An 18022-nucleotide genomic window follows, 5' to 3' on the forward strand; every position below is an offset into this window, starting at 1 on the left:
TTAGGCAGCATCTTCTTACACCTTTAGGAAAAGGTGCCTCCCTCAATCTCCAGTTTTATTTTCTATGTAAAATTTCTATCAAGCCATCAGCAAAGTCTTTGTAGTTGATACTAACACATGGTTTCTCAGGTTATTAGGTTAAATAAAATCTGCTAGAGCTAGAAAGATTTTTCTACGTCGACTTTCATTCTTGCTGCTTAATTAAATCCCTCACCTGGGAAAAGAGCAATTTTCAGCCACCTTGCTTTCTTTCCGTGGCATCAGCATGAAACTGTGACTGCTGAAATACCAAAATGCCAGATGTGTTTAATGTTTCAGGTGCAACAAGTCTGTTATATTTGGAATCCCGTACGAAGATAGATATTAACTGAGAATTGAAAATGACAGAAGAGATTGAATCAGAAGAGCAAAATGAGCACACAAATCTACTTCCCCTCTTTCTATAATCCTTTAAAATGTCAGAAAAAATATTTTTTTTAAAGAATACATCCATAACAGTACTAGAAAATGAGAAATACTGCTATCAGAGACCCCAAAATCTTGGGAGTTTCTGGGCAACCTGGAATAGAATTGAGTCGAGAACAATGAAGATGACCAGACACCAAAGAATGCTCGGGAAAAAACAACTTTAGGTGTAGGAGCACAAAGAGACACTGAACTCACAGAAAATTCACCAAAGGCCATGAGGTTCTCTGATGGTTTGATTGTGTTAATGGCCCAAATTCTTCACCCCAACCTGTATTCATGCTCTTTGCCAGAAGACTGCAATTCTCACCACAGAGGTGATGCCTGTTACCCCATCCCTTGAGTCTGTACTGGCTTCGTGACTTGCATTGCCCAATAAAATGAGGCAGAAATGACAATGGGGAGAAGGTACTAAAACACATAGCCACACACTCAAGCACACATGCAGATGTGAAAATCAAACAAAAAAGTGGCAGATCACCAGCACATCAACAAAAACATGTAAGTCTTCAGTTAAACTGAAGGAATTCCTGATGAATGATGTAACACACGTGCAAGTCTAGAAGAAAATTCCAAATTATACCAAGATAAAAGGTGGCAGGCCAGGAAAGTAGAGCTAAGCAAACAAGTATAATAGGTTTTAAGAAGGTACTGAGAAAATATAGATAATGTTAAAGATAATGAGTAATTTTAGATGCAATAGGAAACTAAAGAAAAATCAAAATACATAAACACATCTGCATATAAACGTAAGTGGATGGAGGGAACACAGGAAGCCACTGACAGTGGCCCCCTCTGGGCCATGAGAGGAGGATCGTGGGGCAGAATGTGAAGGGCAACCTGTCCTTGAAACTTAGCAACGTCCAAATTTTGGAGTTTTTCAATAATGTAAATATGATCGTCTATGTACAGGGCCCAGCAGAAGTAAGGCCTGCTTGAGTGTGGTTGGTAGGGTAATAATATCAGTGTAGTAATTTTTGTTTTAATTTGAACGTTTCACCTAACATGACATATGGTGTATTTCAGTGTGATACTGTTATGTTACAGAATGACATGCTTGTGATTTTTTAATAAAAGATTTTGTAATAAAAAGGAGTGTTATTTGTGCCAAACCCTGTATAAAAATAAAGCTAAGGATTATTTATTAATATAGCATAGATATTATACTTGCTTTCAGTATTTAACAAAACTGTTTCATGGGTGGGTAGAACTGGTAAAAATCATGTGTATTTTCTTTCTATTTATTTTAGGGTTCTTTCTATGAATGAATAACTGTTACTTCCAACGTTTAAGTGTCAATTGTTTTGTTGTTTTATCCCCCTCTGCTTCCTCAACTCGTTCACTCTCCATTTTAGGCCAGGAGACATGATTACTCTTCTAGAAGACTCCAATGAAGACTGGTGGAAAGTAAGTCTTTCTATAAAAACAATCATTTGATTACTATAATTATAATGAATGCTATAATTCAATGAATTATGGGTTCATGTCTGCTTTTTCCTTTCAGGGGAAAATTCAAGACAGGATTGGCTTCTTCCCAGCCAACTTTGTTCAGAGAGTACAACAAAATGAGAAGATTTTTAGATGCGTTAGAACCTTCATCGGGTGTAAGGAACAGGGGCAGATAACCCTGAAAGAGAATCAGGTGAGTAAAGCACTCAAACATATATCAATATCACCAAAACAGAGTAATGATCATTTTAACAAGCACAGCAATATCTACAAATCTGAATGAGTAGGGACACGTGCAAGCATTCACTCTGAGAAAAGATACACTTACCCCAATAATATTAGTGTAGTAGGATCTAAACATGCAGAACCAGACTGCTCGGGAGCTCACTTGGTGGTATCTGTCCACAAGAGGAAATGTCCATGATGTCATAGCAGCAAGGTGAGGACATCTGGTCTCCATGCTTTTCTCTGAGGGTCACCAGTCTCTGATGTGGGCAGATGCTCCACTTTGGGCTCCATACTGGTCTCCACTAATGTGTGGTTCATTTTTCTTTGTCTCTTGGGAATATTTTGTTGTTACCTGCTGCTGCTGGATTCCATAGTTCACTGCATTTGCTTTCAGCCACAAAGTCCCCTCTTCCATCTCCCTGTTCAGATTCCAAGCTTCTGCCTGCTCTCTGGAAACCATGACACTCCACAACCAGGAACTACCCCAGGCCCATGCCCTGGATAGCTCTCCACAGCTAATCCAGAGGTGTCTGGCGCCATCTTGCTCCAGCACCATATTGAATGTGGCATTCACTATGGTGACGTTGATTTCCTGGGATGTGAGGCATGAATCCCCTGTACCTATATGTCTTCATCATCCTTGCTTCATGCTCCCCCATCTCACTCCTGGAATGTTGACAGAGACAAAGAGACAAGACACACACACATAACTTAGCTCTTCGTCCAGTGGAGACAGGTTTTCCTCCTGCCCCTTCTTCTCTGACTGCAATTCCCTTCGTGTCATGTCCTGTATCCTCACTATAGGCTAAAACAGGATTCTCAGACCTCCAAGTCTGCCCTTGATATATCTGGGGATCCTTTTGGAAACTAGACATTGGATATCTGTTTTCTCTCTGAACAAAGTCTCCTTGGAATCCAGCCCCAGATCCCGCTCACCACTCCCCCAAGGTGAACACAAAGGGAGAGGAGAAAATGGGGCCTGATGCTGTGTTTTCATTATTGGAAACAGAGTGAACCAGCTGGGGCCTCGGGACTGAAGGTCCTCCTCAGCTCTGCCCCAGAACACTGCCACACAGGCCTGTCTAAATCTCAGGGTCCTACAGCTCCAGGTGGCCCATAGGAGAACAGTGGGTCAGGAGGACATGTGATAGAACTGGCACAGGAGATAAGATGGCCTGGTGACCTCCCAGGAGGAGCCAGAAAGGAGAAGCCTTCACAGATGATGATAAACCCCTGGGACATTTCCAACCAGACCTCCTCCCTTTGCAGAGTGAGGACAGACTTAAGAGAGAGGACAGAAATCTTCCTATATTCTGTCACCATCTTAAATGATGGTTTTATAAACAGTGAAGGGATAAGTTAAGTATTAATGGTACAATGGTAGTGAAAGATTGTACAAACATAGGGGAAAAGAGAAAAATAGGAAAGTTTGTTTAAGGGCTTTTCTCTTTCCATTTAAATTACTTTCATGGTACATATTATTTTAAAATATTATTTATTTACTTTTAAAGAGAGGGAAGGGAGTGAGAAAGAGAGGAAGAGAAACATTGATGTGGGAGAGGTACATGGATCTGTTGCCTCGCGCTCACCCCCAACTGGAGACCTGGCCTGCAACCCAGGCATGTGCCCTGGCTGGGAATCAAACTTGTGATGTCTCAGTTCACAGGCTGGTGCTCAGTCCATTGAGCCACACTAGCCAGGGATCATGGTGTAAATTTTTTTGAGCTAAAATTTTAAAAAATCGAGGTTAAAAATACTCGATCTTATCATTTGGATCTACTAATAGAAAATACACAGGGTCGCTGTGATTTTCCTGGGCCTCAGTCTTGCACATTTACTGCATCTAATTGCCATTGTTTGTAGAAATGCAAGCGCCTCCATCAGGTGGTTTTTGATTATTAAGATTTCTAATGTCCTTAGGAAACTGGGTCACAGGGCTATATGGTTTTACTTAAAATTGGCATTCATCCCACTTATAAAAATTGCCTATAAGGTATGCCCACTTTGGGACAGACTGCATTTGGTAAGTCACACAACCTCTCCTTTACCTGGTCCCTTGTAAAATATATAATATATATTTAAAGAGATCAAAAGCCATCAATGTGCCAGCATGAAATGCACCTCACTTAAAATCTTCTGCCTTCATTTTCTGCCCAAACTTGCTCATTCTCCCTGAAGATGGTGTCTACCAAACCCATTGCTAGCCCACGTGCTCCCTAGAAGTAGCAGAAGGCATCATCTGCCTGTAAGACCAGTGGCTTCTGACAGATTCCCCTTTACAACAGCACCCCTGGGCAACCCCACCACCTCCCCCACCCCTGGCCAACTGCATTAACCACTCTGCCTCCCATAAAATATATACACAATGCTTGGGGCATTTCTTTTTGGATTATGATAACCTGTCTTGAGGCCTATTTCATGAGAGAGAACCTTTTATCTCCAGTCTCTGGTTCACAGAGAAGGCAAGAACAAACTAATGCTCTCCTAGACATAGTCACAATAACAATTGTTATAAGTATCATCACTATTATTAGTCATTATTTTAAAATGCCACGCATATGGCATTTTTTTATATATTTATTGATTATGCTATTACAGTTGTCCCATTTCCGCCCCTTCACTCAACTCCATCCTGCCCACCCCCTCCCTCCCACATTCCCACCCTATAGTTCATGTCCATGGGTCATACTTATAAGTTCTTTGGCTTCTACATTTCCTACACTATTCTTACCCTCCCCCTGTCTATTTTCCACCTATCATTTATGCTATTTATTCTCTGTACCTTTCCCCCCTCTCTCCCCCTCCCAATCCCCTATTGATAACCCTCCATGTGATCTCCATTTCTGTGGTTCTGTTTCTGTTTTAGCTGTTTGCTTAGTTTTCTTTTGTTTTGGTTTTAGGTGTGGTTGTTAATAACTGTGAGTTTGCTGTCATTTTTACTGTTGCATATGGCATTTTAAAGCTTAAATATACCTACAACATTTTGTTTGAGGTTCCACACATGCCCTGTGAATTTTACAGAGTAATTATTCACTATTTATATTTTGTAAATGAAGAAACAAAGGCTCAGAGAGGCCACCTGTCTTGCTCAAGGGCACAAAAACCTGGTAAGTAGCCAGGCTGGAACTTAAACCTCGTCTCCAAGCTCCAAGTCAATGCCTTCCACGGAGCCACGCACCCTGGACAATGTGGAACAAACTGAACAGTGAGGCACTATTCACTTAGTTTCGTTCTCAGGGAAGGCAAGTGTCATAAAGACTCCTTGAAGACAAATTCTTGCTCATTCAAACACCCTACCGAGTCATTCTTGATTCCAGGCAATGGAATTGTCCTCATCAGCCTGGAACCTTCATGCTACACACATCCCACCAACAAAACAAGCACATTCCCCCACTGGATTCCATGCCAACACTTCAAACTTCTCCAAGTTTACCCAGCGGTATCCTTCCTGTTCCAAAAATTTGGAAATTCTTTTGAATGAAATAAATTCAGGAATGATGTTCATCTTGGTTAGCAAAGTACTATGAAATCATTCTGCCAGCATGTTTGATTTTCTTCTCAGAATAATCTTATGCTTCCCCACTTGAGATTAAACATTGTTTTCATGTTATTAATATACAAATCGGTAAAACCAGAAGACAAAGTAAAATTTGCTCAAATTGATCGATTTCCAGAAGCAGAACCTCTGCTCAATGACTTGGACAAATTCCTTGGCCCAATCCTCCCACCCCCACCCCCCACCTGTGAATATTTTCTGGGAGTGGGCTCACACCTGCATTCTCCACTCTCATGGCCAAACCCGCAGTCATGTCTCTTCACTTAGCTGTGTTTAAGGCACAACATAGGATTTCGGCCTGAACCTGGAACTCATAGACCTGCCCATCATTATTTAGGAAGGTGACATAACCCCTGATATTTGTCCAGCCCGGTGTTCCTGAATTGTGTGGTCTTCGGACCATCTGACTCAGGACCACCTGGGAGCTTGCTGAATATGCAGATTCCTGACTCCACTCTAGACCTGATGAAACAACCTTTCAGGGTAAAAGGCAGAGAATCAGTCTCTTTTGCAGTCTCCCCAGGCGTTGTGACCAATGTTAGGGGTTGAGAAAGACCTTCATTTTCATCACCTCACTTTGAGTCCTCCAGTTGTTCTGTGAGAACTGAAGGCATTTTTATTTGCAAGTACATATCGGTCAGCAGAAACCACTGAGGTCTCTTTACCGCTACACAAACTTTCTGTTCTCCATCTTTGTCAATGCGGCAACCAATTTCAGTGGCGGCCACTTGAAAGAAATTTACATTTTAACAACCCGTTACTGAGAAAAACTTTAATGTGTCTCTACTTTAGTATCCTGAATTATTTTAGGTATAAAATTTCAAAGCATGCTTGTTAAGTAAGGGGGAGTATAACGTGGTAACAAGAACATGGGTTCCGGTGCCACACGGGAATGGGTGCATGTCCTATGTGGTTTGGCAAAGCCACCTGGGAACGTCAACATTCTCATCTGCAAAATCGGTATAGTAGCCTCTCCCTCGTGACTTGGAGGTGAGGGTTAGATGTTATGCCCCGTGTGAAGCCCCGGCACAGTGTCTGGCCGTGATGGGAGGTTATTTCCTTGCCACCATCGTATTCAGAGTTCAGCCTAAATGGGGAGTTCATCTGCAGTGGCCAGTGCCATCTAAAATTACCTACTAAGCATCAGAAAATAGCCAGCATGATATTTATAACCCTAAAAATATAAAGAGACAAATGGTCATTAGCAGGGGAAAAAGAAGAAATCTGATTCTGAAAATAAATCCAATGCATCTCTAATTAAATCATATTTCTGCCTCTGGGGTTGTTATATGATTTTTTCAGAGAGCCCCTGTTTCCAAATAGAATTAAGTTACGCTTTCGTTGTGAACACAACTAGAGTCTTCATTGACATGACTACGTTTTACTCTGAAATTTTAAAAATATCCTTATTAAATCAACTTTAAACACCATAAAAGTATTGTTTCCATATTCATTCCATAGTTCTGTCATCCCTATAGAACTGTTTTCACTGATTCTTTGTATCCTATCAAGTTTTAAAGAAAAAAATACTATTCTGGATTATAAAACTAACCTGCATTTATTATAGACAAAATTTGGAAAAGACCCCCCTAAAAAAGGATAAGGAAGAAAAAGATCACAGGTAATTCAACCGTCAACCTATTATTAACATAAACACTTTGATATATTTCCTACCAAACGTTTCTTCTAATTCATATTTTGATATCATATTCTATTTACTTTCCCAATTTATTTTTTAGCATAGTCACTAAATGGTGATGAAAACGGTTTTTAACAGCTGTATAACAAACATGTCATATAAATCACAGGTTGACAAACTATGACCCATGGATCAAATCTGGCCTGATTTTTAAATAAACTTTATTAGAACAAAGTTTATGAGAACATAGAACACAGACTCATACATACATATAGCCTGTGGCTGTTCTCACACTGCTTTGGCTGAGTTGTGTTATTGCCACAGAGATAATATGACGTGAAAGCCTAAAATATTTACTATTTGGTCTTTTACGGAAAAAGTTTGCCAACCCCTTATCTAGAAGAACAAGAATGTATATAAGCATTCCCCTATTGTTGGATATTCAGAGTTTTTATTTCTTTACCTATTATTGATAACTGCAATGACTATTTTTAAACCTAAATCTTTTTTCCATAACTCTGATTGCTTCCTTAGTCTATCCTTTAGAGTTTATAGGAAAACAGGTAAAAGACTTTTATAATTCTTGATAATATATGACAAAACTGCCTCTAAAAAGGTCGGGCTGATTTATGCCCACATCAACTCTCTATGAGAACATTTGGGCCACCACATTGTCTATATACTGGGTAGATGAATAATATTTCCTGTTAATCTGCATTACCAGGATGGTTAGAGATGTTGAAATCTCATCACGCATGTATTAGGCATTATATTTCTTTTATATAATAATCTATTTGAGTACTTTGCCTATGTCCTTACACTATTGAATTAGTTTTCTATCTTTGAATAATGTTTACAACTGGTCTACCACCTGTGGCCAGCATTTTCCCAGTTACCTTTGGCTTTTAATCTTAATGATTTTCCCTTCAGAAATGTAGTAATTCTTTGATTGAACCCTCTCCGTTTTATCTTATTTTCCTCAGAGTGTTAACCTCTTTATTGCCTTCCACTTTGTTGCTCTCCACTTCTTCCTAAGAGAACATTTCAAGACACCCACTCCACTTCAATTTTCTGAAGTTTCAATTCAGTCCTTCATTGCTTCTCATATGGATTTTAATTTAGTGATTGTTTCCTTGCAGTGTCTTCTTCTCAGTTAGCCCCCTCCCCTCTGCAACATGTTCTCTTTACACCTCATTACATCACTCTTAACCTGAAGAGATTCTCTGCTTAAAACATACAGGCCAAGTCTTCCTTCAGCCTACCGCATTCAACATAAATGAACGTATTGAATGAAAGAATGTGTCCTTTCTGACATATGTGCATATTTTCTGCAATGTTCCTTAATGTTTTATAGTAACAACCTTGACCCCTTTATCTTGTGGTAGGCAGAATAACAGCCTCATGTCTCAATCCCAAAAACTTTGAATATGTTACCTTAACACAAGAAGGACTCTGCAGATGTGGTTAACTTTAGCACCTTGAGATGGGAGATTATCCTGGATTATCCAGGAGAGTCCAGTGTAATCACAGGAATCCTTATAAGAGTCAGTCAGATAAGTAGGTGTGGCGTTGGGAGCAGAAGTCGGAGAGCAAAATTTGAAGAAGTTATGCTGCTGGCCTTGTGGATGGAGGAAGGGGCCAGGAGCCAAGGAATATGGGCCTCTGAAAGCTAAAGGCAAGGAAATAGATTCTTTCTTACAGCCTCCAGAAGGAATGCAGCCCTATCAACAGCTCGATTTTAGGACTTCTGATCTCCAGAATTGCAAGAAGATGAATTTGTGTTGTCTCAAACCACCAAATTTGTGGTGATTTTTTACAGCAGCCATAGGAAACAAATGCAAAGGGTATCTGCGATAGATTAAGATCACGAACCCCATGATGGGAGACATCTTAGATTGTTTTTGGCCAGATCTAATCACTTGTGCACCTAATAGCAGTGACTGTATCTGGCTGGAGTCAGAGAGATTTCAGAGAAGAGGGAAGAAGACACCTGAGATCAGAGATTAAGTGTGAGAAGCATTTAACCCACCCTTGCTGGGTTTGAAGATGTGGGAAGGAGCCACAAGTCAGGGAATGCAGGTGGCATTTGAAGTAGAGAATGACCCCTGGCTGATAGCCAGCAAGGAAACAGGCACCTCAGTCCTACAACAACAAAGAAGTGAATTTGGCAACAACCTAAATGAGCCTGGAATTCAATGCTCTCCCAGAGAAATAGAAAGAAAAGAAAAGAATGGAGCCCCACTGACTTCTTGATTTTGGTCTTGTGAAACCCAGAGCAGAGAAAACTAGCCAAGATGACCACACATCAGACCTACAAAACTGATGTGATCACTTGTGTTGTTTAAAACCACTAAGTTTGTGGTAATTTATAACAACAACATTAGCAAATACGCATCTCGAGTTACAAAACTCAAGTTGAGTCAACCTCAAAAGTAGTTTTTCATGTACTCCGGGAGTTTGGAATGTTGGAGGGACAAAAAATCTGAGGTTTCCCAGATGAAAAGATGAGTGGATCAGTGTGGGCTCAGCTCAGTGTCCATTCAGGTCTAGCTCAGTGTGGGTCCAGCTCAGGGTGTATTCAGGTCTACTCAGTCAGAGGAGCAGGTAATTATGCATGAGTCTTACTAACTTCTGGTACCTAAGAGGCATTTATCCGATGTTGGTCTGCTGGGTTGTGTTAGGATTTGCTTCTTTCACAATTGCTTTCCTCACCCCCTAACATTCTAAACTTTTGGAGTACATGAAAAACTACTTCCTACTTTTTGTCAGACCCCATAGTCTTTCTGGCTCCATTCCCGCCCACTGTGTCTTACTAGTTGGGACCTCGATCCCCAGGAGACACTTGTGCCACCTCTCATTTTCCCTACCTCCTGTCAGTTCCTCTTCTAGGAAGACCACACATTCTAATAAATGCAGAAAGAAAGGTGTTGGTTGGGAGGAGGGTCATGTGGGAAGGAAAAAGTATATTTTAGCTACATCAGAAGGCAAAGCCCATAGTAACAGAGAAATGGCCACCCAGTTTTCAGCTCTGGGCAGCTGCTGCATCTCTGAGGCTGGGACAGACCTTGGAGGAGAAAATCTCTCTTAGGCTGGTAGATTCATCCTTGATACGGCATCACAGCTTCCTTCAGTCATTACCTGAGTTCAGCACTAAAAGTCTTATAGAAATTCCATTCAACTTCTAAAACGGCAAATAGCCTTGCTATTTAGTGTTATGACAGTTCTCCATTATGTCCAACCCTGTGTTTTTCATAGATATTTTGAGGGGAAGACTCAGTCCAAGAGTGCTAGGCAAAAAAAAAATTTTTTTAATAAAATCATTGCTCATCTAATATCACTGGTAGCACATTTGAATATTAATGAGTATAGAGGTTATGCAGGGGACAACTTACATGATATTAGTATGTGTGCTCCCAGAAATGGGTTATTAGAACTTTAGTCAGGTAGGACTAAATGGGACTGAACCAATAGGGGCACTTGACTGTTAGGCAGCAGAATTTGGAGCAACACAGGAGAAGAGGCAGAAGGCCATGGTGTGGGCCAATAAGCAGATATTAAATAGAGACAGAGTGTGTAAGATCCAGTCCATAAAAACTAGGGGAGTGAGAGCAGGAGGGTGGTAGAGGTACAAATGCAGAAACTGGAGCTGAAACATGGATGAGTGGTATTAAAGTAGTAGTAGTAATAACGATAATACAATAGACTAAGAGACCCAAAGGTTGAACGCTATTTTAAAGTTTAACTACCAAGCTGAACTTGCAACCCCGCAGAGTTCAGACTTTGGGCATGAAATGGGGAAGAAATGGGGTAATTCTTTGAAGATGGAAAACCATAAATTGTTAAGTGTGTCATATTAAGAATACAAAGTCTCTGAATGATACTAAGAGGCCGGCTGTAGCTGGGTTTGATAGTTTGGTAAACACTGGGTTGGTTGGACGGGGTGTGCTGAGCCTGTAGGGTAGCTCTGCTCTGGATATGCCGCACCCACCTTGGTACTGAAAGGCCCAGCTCATCACCACCACATACATGATGTGTCAAAGTCAGGTTCACACCACTGTCAGTGAGCTGGGTGTACAGGCCTATTGGTCGGCAGTGGGAAGAAAGTTGGTTCAGCCTTTGGAGGCCTTTTGGTGGTAAAGAGAGGGGAAGGGAGATAGAAAATAAGGGAGAGAAGGAAGAAGGAAAGAGAGAAGGATGACAGCATGTAACAAAGAAAGAGAGGGAAGAAGAGGAGAGGAGGAGGAAAGAACTACTTTAAGTAAATCTGACCCTCCCCTTCCTCCACTTAAAATCCTTAAACACCCAGCTGTTGACTGATGGCAACATTCATTTTTGCCCTTTTCCCGTACTGCAGAGTCCTGATTTTTGTTCTCTTGTCCAGCTGTCTCTTCCATGACTGAGGTAAATGCTCACTGAATTGATGGAACGGGTCCTATTCTCCTTCCTGGTGGTATTTTAGTGTTGGCTTGTGACCCACTTCCAGTCATTGAGATAGGTCAGAAGGTCAGCTAAGGGACTCAGCAGGGCTTGCCTGTCCCCCCGTTCTTGTCCCTGGCAGCCTTTCTTCTCACCGTTCCCCACCTCCATCTCTATTCACATTGTTCTAGCTAGTCATTCCAAAGTGCCACAAAGTTACCTGCGAGGCTAGATCAGATTGCCATGTATTCACTTTGGAACCTTTTTCTTTACTCATTAATTCATCCAGAAAATATTAATTACTTAAAATATTAAATGTCCACATTGCCAGTCAGTTTACTAAGTGCTGTTCACTGGATGATCAGTGATTAAACCAGGCGAGGCCCTTGCCCTCAGCATACATGAAAGTACTCAGTGAAATGTCTTTCTTCCCAATTCTGCTCAATAAGCAATATAAGAGCAGAAATCCATCTGTTCTCACTAGTTTCTCACCCTCTGGAATGGTATCTAGTGCACAGTAGACACCAAATAAAAACGTTTTGAATAAATGAAGAAAGCAGGGAATTAAGGGTGCTTAGACAACTGAGGTGTCTTGACTTGGCCTGATGAGTTAAATATTTGCTAGGATAATAAACCATCCAATTCATCTGAAACTGAGGAATTTTCTAGGACATGGAACTTCCAGTGCTAAAATCGAGAAAGTCCCAGGCAAACTTAAACAAGTTGGTCACCCTACTCGTGACTTTTCATCCCAAAGAACTTCCTCCGGTTCTTCCTCAGCTCCTACCCTCTTCTACTTGTAATTACTCTTCTGAGCTGGTCTTTCCATCCCACCTCTAAAAGAAAGGAATTATTTCCAGCTCTGCCACTGCTTCCTAAAATGGTAGGTTCTCAAGCTGTTCTTGATCCTCATTCATCACGCTGAAACTCAGAAAACACTCAATGCCGGGACCTAGTTCCAAACCCAGGGCTCTGCCTACTTTTTTATCAAGCTTTTTCTCACAGAGCCACAACTTCCCACCCTGACACTGCTCTCCCTTTTCTAATTTGATGCCCCGCTGATCTCAATCAGCAGCGATTCTAGCTTCTGCAGATTTAGCTTCTTTTTTTGTTGACACTTGGTTTTTTATTTCCTTGGCATTCAGATCTGCCTGACTTCTGAAGAAGAACAAGACGGCTTTATCAGAGTCCTCAGTGGAAAGAAGAGAGGCCTAGTCCCCCTGGATGTCCTAGAAAATGTCTGATTGCTGGCCCCTCCTCCTTTTGCAGTAGGCAAGTCCTGCTGCGATGCCTCATCTCACACTGTGTCAACCCCGAGGAGCTGTCACACTGACCTGCCACCCAGGAAACAGTGAGACAAGACTCAAGGATCTGAGACTGTGGAGTGACAGCCACAAGACAGGGGTCCATCGCACAGCAAATCCAAGCTGCCTGAGGTAGGGATGAGGCTGAGAGAGTCACTGGCAGAGCTGAGGACCCCACCTAGTGACAGAAGTAGGGCAGCAACCACAGCTGTTCCTCAGGACTCAACTCCCGCCCTGTCCACGTGGTCTGCGTTAACCCGCTGGAATGTATTCCAGTCTGCGGTGTGGCCCCAGTGCGAGGTTCAGATCCATGTAGCCAAGTGTGATTCTGGTTCCAGACCTGTGTCCTCAATACCAACCAATGAGCATCATCACATTTGAGACCCCAGGCAGTCCCTCTGCAGAGCATCAGGAAGTCCTGCTTCCTAGCCCCCAGCATTCTAGGGCTCCCCGGGCTGCCCCCTCACTTTGCCACACTTTGTGATTGTGCTGTGTCTTCTGTCCTCCGAGTAAGCCCTACGGGTGTGCGTTACATGTGAGAGCTCAGCTGATGTGGACCAACTTCAAAGACCTGATCTGCCCAAAGATGGCTGACACGCAGCCCCCTCAGCTGCTTTAGTGACCGACAGGTGACAGAGAAGGACAGGAGGCATAGATACAAAGGGCAAAGTAGGGATAAGGTAGGGCAAAGGGCCCTTATTTATTGAAGATTATGTAGCCCTTTCAGTCATGAAGTTCTTTCCCCGAGGAGATGGAGCTGGGGAAGAGAATGTGGAAAAAAGCCTGAAAAATGAGCTTCACTTTCATCTTATATCGTCTGTGTTAGGGGAACATTTTCCCATCATGCCATTTGCTAAGGCTCCCGCTTGGAGGCTGAGTCCACCTTACAAAGGGCCAGAAATATGGAGAAGCTCCAAGAGCAACTTAGGAGAAAAGTAGCCAAATTGGAACCCATTCTACTTTAGGGCAGTATGTTATACCCTAGCAGATGTAAAATGGAAAAAGAATCCTTAATGATTCAGCCTCAGAGAGCAGAGAAACGTGGGGCCCATTTAGCATCAACTAGAGGAGTCTTGCTACTCTGTACTTGTACTAATGTTTACAAGAATGCAACATACTGTGATGCCTTTCTCCTTCAAACCTGCATCCCGTTCCTCTTCAATATGGTTAAACTTCAATTCACAGTGACCTTGGAATCAATGTCAGTTTGATTTATTTTGTTGCAGAGCAATAAAACCATTAGAACAATTGGTTTTTAAAAGACTTAAATGGTTGCATCCTGTGCATGTACGCATCATTGGGAAACCAAAGCATCGCTCGTCTCCATTTAGTTCTTTGGTTACTGCTCAGCATGAAGATGGGAGCTGAAGTCAGAAGGCTGATGGTTTCGCGGTCGTTTGGATGCCTTACTCTCATTTTAAAGCCAGCCTCCAGAATGTCCTCATTCTCTGATACAACATGCAAAACTGCGTGTACAGAGACAGATGGATTCTTTGAGAGCCAGGGTGGGTAATGTGGCTGCCATTCTGTAACATGGAATGCTGGAGTACCAACGTTCTTTGCCTCAAATGCAATATTCCATTTAATAAAACTAACACAGTGGCTGGAAGGAGCATAGACAACGTGTGTCCTGATCTCTTCTTTCCAGTGGGATGTCCGCTGAAACTCTTTGGTAAGGTGGTGTCACATCCTATGCAAACTGAATTTGCACCAAAAAATCAGTTTGTCTTTTGAAGTTGAATAGAAGGTTGTGACAGCCAGCTTCCAAAGTGGTCCCCCCATGATCTCTGTCTCCGGATATTCTCGCCTTTGTGGAGCCCCTGCCACACAGAATCAGGGCTGGGCTTATGTGACCAGTAGAATAGAGCAGAAGTGACATTGCATGACATCTGAGGCTAGGTCAAAAAGTCATTGCAGTTTCTGCCTTGATTTCGTGGAACACTCACCTTGGGCTCCCTAAGCCATCACGTAAATTTGTCCCCTCTGAGGCCACCATGCAGGAGAGGTCCAGTGGAGAGACCACACGTGTCTGCAGTTAACATCACGGGGCAGCAGTCGGCCCTGCTGAGCCTTGCCCAGGTTATGGGTTGATGAGCAAGATAAATATGGTTAGGTTTTTTTAAGTCACTAAGTTTTAGAGTGAGTTTTTAAATACAGAAATAGATAACTGGAAGAGGGACTTTGTAATTTGAGCCAATGTTGGGAAGGAGGAAACATACGCTTTCTGCACAATGAGGCCAAAAATTTTTGCCAACGTCAAGTGACCCTCCCAATGCAAGACACCCAGTGTGCCTTAGCAATCTGGCCATCCAGGTATCAGAGGAAAAGACAGGTGTTCCTCACAGCACAGATTGCCACAGATGGTTGCACACACACACAGCGATTCTGGGAGCCAGAGCATTTTTCTCTCCTGCCTGTCTGCAGAAATAGCGAGAACAAGGACAGCTATGACCGACCAAAGTCCGGAAGTTTTCCATGGCCTAAGAAAAGAAGAAGGGCCACAGCTTCAGAAGGGGGATGAGATGAAGGCCTCAGGAGAAAGACTCTGGTGAGGAGACAGGGGAGGAGAGGGAAGTGCTAATACAAAGAAGAACAAAGGGCCGGGAGGGGGGTTATTGTCCACAATGTGAGGGAACGGGCTTGAACCCCATCACCTCCCGCCTCTGCCTCCAGCTAAAGAGTGGGCACACCGTACCCAACCCAGGGGAGCCATGTGCAACACTGTACCAACAGTGTAGACGTGGATTCGGTCACGGTGAATTTGAAATAAAGAGCTGATTGATCCTTCCTCAGGGCTCTAGAAGGAGAAGAATAGAATTTCTTTCACCCCCATCACTAGCAGACAGAGTTCCCTTTAGTGTGGGCAGTGAAGCTACAAAGAGAATCCACAGGTGGGTGTCCAGCTGGTTACCAGTAGGGTCGATTGCACAAATCACTGTAACTCCCCAACTCTACACACCAAACCCATGCACGCCCATGCACTTCCATCAAGAGGAAGAGTCCAGCATCCGGGTTCCATATTTAAAGCAGCAAGTGGGGGTGGGGTGGGGTACATACTAGGAGCTTATTAGAGTTAGTCCTGTTTGCTATTAAAGAGAGGAAAATAAAATCCATGAAAAGATTACAAGATATGTAAAGAGTCTTGTGCCAAGTCCTCCTAAAAGAAAAAAGAAACACCATGAAAGGCCAAAAGTGGGTCCAGGTCACTGGTTGCTCCAAGGAGAACAGAGCCAGGAAAGAACCCTACTGGCCGACCCCAACCTAGAGCTAGACTCAGGCAGCTGTGGAAGAGTGCTGTGTGCTCACATAGAAGCTTAGATTCAAGTGAAGTGAACCAGGCTTCTCCCCTCAGGACTTCTCAGAGCCTATAAAAGGGGATTTCGAATCATGGAACACCTAACGACATCGGCTAGAACATTCCAAGGAATACAGTTTGGGAAATGCTACAGCCGAGAATTCTCATATAATATTGCATCTGCCTGGGAGCTCCAGTGCTCGCTAATAGCCTTCTCTTCCTACAGCTCACAAGTTACCTGTGAAATATTGAAAAGGACAAAAGTATATAGTCACAGTGAAAAATGAAGACTAAAAGACAACCTACCCTGGAATCTGAGTCTCTAGGGAGCAGGGGAAAGTGAGATCTGTGTCCCCAAGGGGGGAAAACACAGAAGGCCAGTAGCTTTACCACGCTCTGACAGTTTTAGCAAATACTGACCAGCAAGACAGAGGCCGGTGTAAATCTGAGAATAAAAGAAAATTCGGCATTGACCAAAATAGCATCCTCAGGAAACTGAGTGTGTAGGTGTGTTCCACAGACTCACCACAAAACAAAACCCTTACAAACAACACAGACAAAGAATTGAAATTAGTTTAATGACATCCTGGAGGATCGCTTAGATTCTGTTGTGTGTTTTGTACACCATCTGGTGTTTCTCTTTCATTGTTGTTCAAGTACAGTTGTCTCCATTTCCCCCCCCACACCTGGTGTTTTTGACCCTTAGAATATATTTTTTTTCTCAGCTTCCTTATTAGGAGTTTTGAATAGTTTTCCATCTTTCTGTGGATAGTAGGAACTTTTAACTGTACTCTGAAATTTTAACAAGATAATACCAATTTCTTTTATAGTTCCCTTTTAATAAATGAAAAAGTGGCAGGTTTATATTATCATGGTGTCGTCAAGTTTAAGCAGATATTGAATATCTCTATGCCTTCCTGGAAGTCAGGATATGCTGAAGTCCTGAAAATATGCCCTGGAAAAATATAATACCTATTTTACCTATTTCCAAGAAAAATGGTAGATCATCTTCAGATTTCCTCCACTGGCCTCATTTACTCAAGTTCTCTGGTTACTCCCCTCCTCCCATTCTTTCTGTGCACGGCAATAGTTTTCTTTGTCTTCTCCTTTCCAACCAGCTTTTTGAAGATTACGTGTTAAGTTCATTTACCTTCATTCTTTGTTAAGGTAGAAAAAGAATCATCCAACGTTATGGCTTTTCCTGTGAGTTCAGCTTTGACCACTTAAAGTGTTCCCATTTTCATTCATTTCTAAATACTCTGTAATTACAGTTTTGAATTTTCTCTTAGATATTTTAGTGTATGTGTATTTAAAATCATTACATGGTGCAGGCAGAAAATATGGTTCATATTGGTTTCTGCTTTGAAGCATTAATTGCCATTTTATTTTGTGCTCTAATATGAGTAATCTTTATAAATGTCCAGTGGATGCTGATAGAAAAGTCATGTTGGCTGTGTATAAAGTTCAGTATGGAAAAAAAAGTTCAATATTTACTAAATAAATGCTTAACGTGTCCTGGTCACCTGTGTTCTCACTTGTTTTTGCCAATGTGCTCTCTCAAAGACAAGGATGGCAAGACCAAGGCACAGTGGGACTGAAATGAGAGACGCCGTACAGGGACCTGCAATCGCTTCTTTAGTGCCAGCTCTTGCAGGAAGGAAATGCCAGCC

The 18022-nt window shown here is 42.2% G+C and overlaps 1 protein-coding gene across 1 annotated transcript in view; it reads left to right on the forward strand.

Moving 5' to 3' along the window:
- Positions 1–17802, forward strand: part of STAC (SH3 and cysteine rich domain) — a 122035-nt gene extending 104233 nt beyond the window's left edge. Inside the window, exons 9-11 of the mRNA XM_024566002.4 lie at positions 1821–1872; positions 1970–2107; positions 12899–17802. Coding sequence (XP_024421770.1) covers positions 1821–1872; positions 1970–2107; positions 12899–12997 — 289 coding nt within the window. The 3' untranslated portion in view covers positions 12998–17802. The remainder of the gene's footprint in view (positions 1–1820; positions 1873–1969; positions 2108–12898) is intronic.
- Positions 17803–18022: the final 220 nt, after the last annotated feature.

The sequence above is a fragment of the Desmodus rotundus genome, chromosome 8 (genome assembly GCF_022682495.2).
Source record: "Desmodus rotundus isolate HL8 chromosome 8, HLdesRot8A.1, whole genome shotgun sequence".
Classification (NCBI taxonomy): Eukaryota; Metazoa; Chordata; class Mammalia; order Chiroptera; family Phyllostomidae; genus Desmodus; species Desmodus rotundus.